The 7,063-nt window shown below is 41.2% G+C and overlaps 1 protein-coding gene across 2 annotated transcripts in view; it reads left to right on the top strand.

Annotated features, from left to right (window-relative positions):
* shisa6 (shisa family member 6) overlaps nt 1-7,063 on the top strand; it is a 78,268-nt gene that overhangs the window by 2,775 nt on the left and 68,430 nt on the right. For both annotated transcript variants that reach the window (XM_014025727.1, XM_014025726.1), the window contains exon 3: nt 2,205-2,362. In XM_014025727.1, the coding sequence (XP_013881181.1) occupies nt 2,205-2,362 (158 nt within the window). The remainder of the gene's footprint in view (nt 1-2,204; nt 2,363-7,063) is intronic.

Below are 7,063 nucleotides of genomic sequence, written 5' to 3'. Positions count from 1 at the left end.
TTTAGCTGCTGCTCTTTAGCTGCTGCTCTTTAGCTGCTGCTCTTTAGCTGCTGCTCTTTAGCTGCTGCTCTTTAGCTGCTGCTCTTTTGCTGCTCTTTAGCTGCTGCTCTTTAGCAGCTGATCTTTAGCTGCTGATCTTTAGCTGCTGCTCTTTAGCTGCTGTTCTTTAGCTTCTCTTTAGCTGCTGGTCTGTTGCTGCTGGTCTTTAGCTGTTGGTCTTTAGCTGCTGGTCTTTAGCTGCTGGTCTTTAGCTTCTCTTTAGCTGCTGGTGTTTAGCTGCTGCTCTTTAGCTGCTGCTCTTTAGCTTCTCTTTAGCTGCTGGTCTGTTGCTGCTGGTCTTTAGCTGTTGGTCTTTAGCTGTTGGTCTTTATCTGCTGTTCTTTTGCTGTTGGTCTTTAGCTGCTGTTCTTTAGCTGCTTGTTTTTAGCTGTTGCTCTTTAGCTGCTGGTCTTTAGCTGCTGCTCTTTAGCTTCTCTTTAGCTGCTGCTCTTTAGCTTCTCTTTAGCTGCTGGTCTTTAGCTGCTTGTTTTTAGCTGCCGGTCTGTAGCTGCTGCTCTTTAGCGTCTCTTCAGCAGCAGATTCAACCAGAGCTCCATAATGTCTCAGACTGATTTCACCAGATGTTTATATTTACTTGGTTACGGTCATTTTTTGGAGGATTTGTAATTTTACTAAAAATCATTTATCAGTTATTTTGTAAATAAACCAAACATTACAACGATCTGTTTCATTTGAAATAGTTTATTTTGCTGCATTTAATCATGAAGACAACATACAGTTTAAACAATATCAAAAACAAAATTAACACATTATGCCTCCTGTTCCAAACAAATTTTATTTTCACGTCTCTGATGACACATTTAACTGGTTTTATTTTTACCTGCTTTAATTTYATCTTCAGCTGCCTGTAGTTTTAACTCACATGTTCATAGAAATGATTTTCAGCAGCTTTTAGCTTCGATTCTGATGTTTCTGTAGACACCAAACATGTCTGTGTTTAACTAAAAATAAAAGCTTTTAGGAATTAAAGTAGGACATCGAGGGTTTGGGCTCAGGCGGGCCTGATGTGGCCTGCGGGCCACCAGTTGGATGCCCCTGATACCCCTGATGCCCTGACATTAATGTAATGTTTGATGGGGGACGAGTCTGTGGGGGTCCCAGCTGTTGATGTGTCCTGCAGCAGAGGGACAGACTGTTAATGTGACCTCAGGTCCTGGTCCTGGTGGACGTGGTTCAGGTCCTAGTCCTGATGGATGTGGTTCAGGTCCTGGTCCTGATGGATGTGGTTCAGGTCCTGGTCCTGATGGACATGGTGCAGGTCCTGGTCCTGATGGACGTGGTTCAGGTCCTGGTTCTGATGGACGTGGTTCAGGTCCTGGTCCTGATGGACGTGGTTCAGGTCCTGGTCCTGAGCTGCTGCAGAGAACCAGATGATGGAGAATCTGAAGACGGACTCTGTAGTCCTGCTGTAGTTTGTGGACAACCAGGTCCTGCCTGTGAGTCTGGGTCCAACATGGTCCAAGTGTTGAAGGTTTGACCCCTCCAGGTTCAACTCTTTGTTTCTTGTGTTTAAAGAAACAGTTGTTTGTTTTCCTCTTTACAAAGTTCAGAATGAATCCATTCAGCTGAAGTTTAATGAGGATCAAACACAAACAAGCCCTGCAGCTTTCATCTGATGAGAACCAAGGAGAAGTACTTCTGATGAGTCCTCCTCCTTCTTAATGCTTTGAGAGTGTTGCCTCCTGCTGCTGCTGCTGCTGCTGCTGCTGCTGCTGCTGCTGCTGCTGCTGCTGCTGCTGCTGCACACGACGACGAGGCATCAACTAGGACAAGGCAAAATCAGGTCGTCTCTGTCTGCAGAAAGGAAACAGCTTGAGTGTGCTCGTCTATTAATACCCCGCGTGTCTCCCAAAGTCACCAAGTTATGGAAAAGTGGACCGAGTGTTTGCATTGGGCTGACATTGACACACTTTTATTCCCTTTAAGAAAACCTGGCACCTCTAAAATCACTTGTGTTGCCTTGATGGGCGGAGTCACAGTGCTCTGTGTGGGTGGAGTCACATTGCTCTGTGTGTGTGGGAGGAGTCACAGTCCTCTGTGGGCGGAGTAACAGTCCTCTGTGTGGGCGGAGTCACAGTCCTCTGTCTATAACATGACGTGATTTTGTTTTTTAAAACATATCTGTGATATTTTTTGTTTTCCAGAGCTTTGGCGGACATTCTGAGGCAACAAGGACCGGTGCCGATATCTCAGTACGAACATGAGAACATCGCAGTCATGGACGGGTCGCCCAAAGACGAGACGCCGGTCAGAACCTCCAAGAATCATTACACACCTGTTCACAGCAAGGCATCGAACCACGGTGAGGGATGTTCTGATTATTTCTCGTCTCTCAGGTTTCACATTTCTTTTTTCACTCATTTATTTCTAACGAGACAATGAGTTCATGTGACGGGACACTTTCTGGCCTGGGGTCACCTTGGGRGTCCCCCAGGTCTCTCCTGGTCCTGTGCTCTCAGATAAGCAGTAGAAATTGGACATAATCTCCTTAAATGTCCYTTTTAAGTTAACCAAATGTAAAGTGTTTGATTTTGCTGCCGTCTGAGCAGAGCTCAGCAAAGAGCTGATTGTCCCTGAAGCTGAGACGTGACTCATGTTTCACACATTTTTGACAACAAAGATTTTATTTTTTAATTTAATTAAAGGAGGAAGAGTTCAGCTTCTGGTGTTTCTTCACAGAACTGGTTTGATTCTTCAGATTTCTGTTATTTGAACACAAGTCGCAGCTTTTTAACAAACTGCAGATGGTTTAAATCTGCGGTTCATAGTAAAATCAGCATCATGGAGCAGCACACAGTTTATAATTTGTTCTTCTGGCTGCAGTTAAAGCCTTTAATCTGCTTTAACTCTGGAGTCACCTGGGTTTCCTGACGTCCTGCTTCTGTTCTCTGCACTCTCTTTGTTGCTGTGAGAAAAGGTGACAAACGTCTCCCACACTCTGCACGCAGAGTGAAACCAGCTCTGCAGGACGCCTGCAGGAAATGAGCTCATTTCACTTTCTGAGGAGCAAATCAAACGTTTAACTGCACTGTGCAAAAGATTTAAACCAMCCAAAATGGATTTTTGTTTCCCTGCCAGGCTGCTGGAGTCTCCCACGGGAATCTTTTGGACGTGGTTTTTGATTTGGTCCAAAACAATTTGTTATTTACCACCAGCCTGCCACAAAGTCAGTTTGTTCCTGTTTAATTTCTGAAATATTAAAGTTAACAAAGGATTTAACTCCATGAGGTGGTTCTTACAGAGCTGTTAGCTGAAAGTTTGACCTGAGCTGAAGGTTGGAGCATCTCTGAGGCAGACACAGGGTCAACAACACACACCTGTGCCTTCCTCACTGTGTTTTAGTTGTAAAGTTTATTTGAAACACAAAAATACTTTTTAGGGAGTAAAGTGTGGACTCAGTGAGGATTTAGATTTCAGTTTGTTTTGACAGAATCATTAGCTAACAGCTGGGTATCGTGGCTAATTCTCTAAATCGATTAAGTTTCACTTCATAAGATTCTGAATCGATTAACGTATTTATTCAAGTATAAAACGTAAAATKAAATCCATAAAATCATCCATAAGTTGGGGGGTAGTACTATACTCAGATAAATATTTTTACTTATGAATTTTAACTGAAATATTGGCTTCATTCAGAAAATGCCTGAGTCTGGAAATGAGACCAYGTTGTGAAAGTCAGTTGTAGCGAGCTCACCTCTGACACTCCTCTGTGCTTCAGAGTGAGATAATAACAGATCCATCAGGAGACATGATGTGAAAAAAAGTAGTCCTGCACCTTAGTAATAATAACAAACTAATGACATTAGTGTGTGACCGAGCCGCTCCTCAAACAACAACAAACACATGTTCGTCTGTAATGGCTGCCGTCTACCGGTGTTCTGAAAAAAAGTTTGTATCCCTGAAAAAACATTTCCCCACCAGAGGGGGCGCTCGCGAGTAGGAAGTAATCTGCTTTTCCTCCACAGGATGGTCCAAATCTCATGTGAAGTCTCTGACTTTTGTGTTGGCGCCTCCTGGTGGACTATGTGTAAAATGCCAGAATTCATTTGATGCTGCTACAGCTGATATATATTTGTTGTCAAAATAYCTTTTAGTACATATGTTGTTAAAATAAAATGAACAGTCCAATGATCATTTTACTGATATGTATAAAGACTGCAAAGRCTGAAAAATCTTGAAGTCTGGATGAAATTGGAGGTAGTTTGAGAATTAAAATTTTTATGCTTTTTAAGCTCAAAAAAGGGGGGTCGTATTATACATGAATAAATACAGTAATCATGATTCAATTCAATCAAATCTGCTCTTAAATAATGAAAATGGTTCAGCTGTGTTTCAGAATACAAATTCGCTTTATTTCTCTTCACCATAAACAACAGGTTTTAAGGAGAAACTTGTAAATTAAACASTTTAATCTTGAAACCAAACTGTCTCAAGTTTCAAAGGTTTTAAATGAAAAAGGAATTGTAAGTGACAGTGTTGTTGTTGGATGCATTGGTAAATTTAAACTGGAACGCCCCCTCCAGGGGTAAATCTCATTCGAGTACCCCCAGTTTGGATTTCAAGATGGCGACTACTCGCAGCTTTAGAGAGTTAACGTCATAACTTTTACTGTTAGTTATGGATCTTAATGTTTTTGTGCAGTCACTCACGCAAGTAGTGCGTTTTCTGTGCAATACTGTAYGTAATAAAATCAATGTTTATTTGCAGTTTCATTTGGTTTGTTGTGGAGTTACATCACTACCACTTCGCAGTTCTAGAATATGATGTGAATGTAACTCAGCATCACATCCAGTAGTTTTCCTCTACAGAGTAAATCTTTACAAACAGAAGTCTCCATGGTCTCTGTTATCTTTGTTCTGCAGAGAGTCAGCTGTAATGTTTGTGATTCTTTAGTTTCTGTTGTTTTCTTCCAGATAACTTGTTGTCAGAAGCTAACGTTAGCACTGAACATCAACCAGATGTAAACATACGGCAAGCCAGGAGTGACAAAATATAGAAACAMACCTCAGCTTCAGAGAAAAATCCATCTTATACTCCATGAATCAATTTTCCCAACTTTAAACGACATMGATCCCAGATCAATTAAATCRGTTTATTTACCCAGCCTTTCAGGATGGAAAAGTCATTCATGTGCAAAAATAAATGTTTTTTAGTCTTAAATTCTGGTTTTGTTGCTGTTAGATAATAAATGAATGAATGGAAATATTTCTCTGTTAAAGTTTAGGTGAAAYCCTTTAATTGCTGAACTTTTCTGCGAACACATCACTAATGAGGAGCAAACCTCTGGTTTTCATTAAACTGTGTAGATGAGGCAGTTTTACAAACACGTTCCTGAGATAATGAGAGGCCACAGGTTCAAGTTTTCACACGGGAGCAGTTTGTATCCGTCAGCAGCTCCAGCTCCGAGGTCTGGTCCTTGGAGGGTGCAGGAGTTCTGAACCATCAGCTTTTCATCCTGAGAGAGTTAAAATAATAAACAGACGAGAGACCCACTTTTAATGTTTTACTCTGTAAATCAAAGGGTTTGATCAGGTTTAATGTGATTAAAGAAAATGAGCATTTTGTTGCAGASCTGAAGCTCCCGGGTGTTTCTGCTCATCAGGAGGGTTCAGGTCTCGGTTYGATCTCAGCTCAGAGGTCTGAGGTRGATCTTTGGAGGAGGAGGAGATGATTGGACCGACTTGATTCTGTCTTTTTTTCCTCGTTTCTTAAACCAAAGCCTTTTTATGAAACTGTCTGATTTCAAACAGTGACTGAAGGAAAAGATCAACAGCTGATAAAAATATGCTGATTGCATTCTTGGCATTCATAAGCAATAAATATTGAGGAGCTCCTGATCCCAGCTGACAGCGAGTTTTGTCTGCCGTGCTGTTTTGGATCTGGTTAGTATTCTGCTCATCTCTCAGCCTCTCTCCCTGAAATGGCTGAAATTGGTTTCTGCTCGCCTTAAAGGCATAAAAACTCCTGATTTGAGGCGTTTAGGTTAAATCGATTAACTTTTAAAAGATAAAATTACACGGCGTGCTTTAACGCTTCTTCTTTTCTTTGCTGTGAATAAAACAGAACAAAGTTGTTTCACAGACASAGCAGGAGTTTYATTYATATTTGTAGGTTTTTCTCTCTCTGCCRTTCATCAGGCTTCATAGTTTGTAAAATAATCAGTCCTGATTTACTCATGTAGGAGTCGAGTTTGTTCTTCATTCAGTGAAGTTCCTCACAGCAGGTAGAGTTTATAGAAACTTAACTCAAGTAAGAGCAGCGATACTTCAAAATAAAACGACTCAAGTAAAAGTAACATGTACACTCACCGACCACTTTATTAGGTCCACCTGTCCACCTGCTCGTTAACACTAATGTTGAATCAGCCAATCACAGACAGGGTTTTTTCATCCAATCAAGGCACTTGTTGCAAATCTGCCAAACCAAGAGATGAAAAGGACAAAATCTTAGATGCAGGCCCATTAAATTAGCAAAAGATAATAATAAGATATATTTTTTATATTTTGTAGCCCAGAATATTTAGTTAAGTGCTTACTGTCATTGTGTATTTTAGGCAATTCATCTCTGTTATCAAAGTAGAAAACCCCCACAAGTTTAACTAAATTATCTTTACCATCTGCTGACCATGCCCATCCCTTTATGACCACAGTGTACCATCTTCTGACCATGTCCATCACTTTATGACCACAGTGTACCATCTTCTGACCATGTCCATCACTTTATGACCACAGTGTACCATCTTCTGACCATGTCCATCCCTTTGACCACAGTGTACCATCTTCTGACCATGTCCATCCCTTTATGACCAGAGTGTATCATCTTCAGACCATGTCCATCTCTTTATAACCACAGTGTACCATCTTGTGACCATGTCTATCCCCTTATGACCACAGTGTACCATCTTGTGACCATGTCTATCCCCTTATGACCACAGTTTACCATCTTGTGACCATGTCTATCCCCTTATGACCACAGTGTACCATCTTGTGACCATGTCTATCCC

The sequence above is a fragment of the Austrofundulus limnaeus genome, unplaced genomic scaffold (assembly GCF_001266775.1).
Source record: "Austrofundulus limnaeus strain Quisiro unplaced genomic scaffold, Austrofundulus_limnaeus-1.0 Scaffold495, whole genome shotgun sequence".
NCBI classification, from domain to species: Eukaryota; Metazoa; Chordata; class Actinopteri; order Cyprinodontiformes; family Rivulidae; genus Austrofundulus; species Austrofundulus limnaeus.
This window is presented reverse-complemented; position numbering and strand designations above follow the sequence as displayed.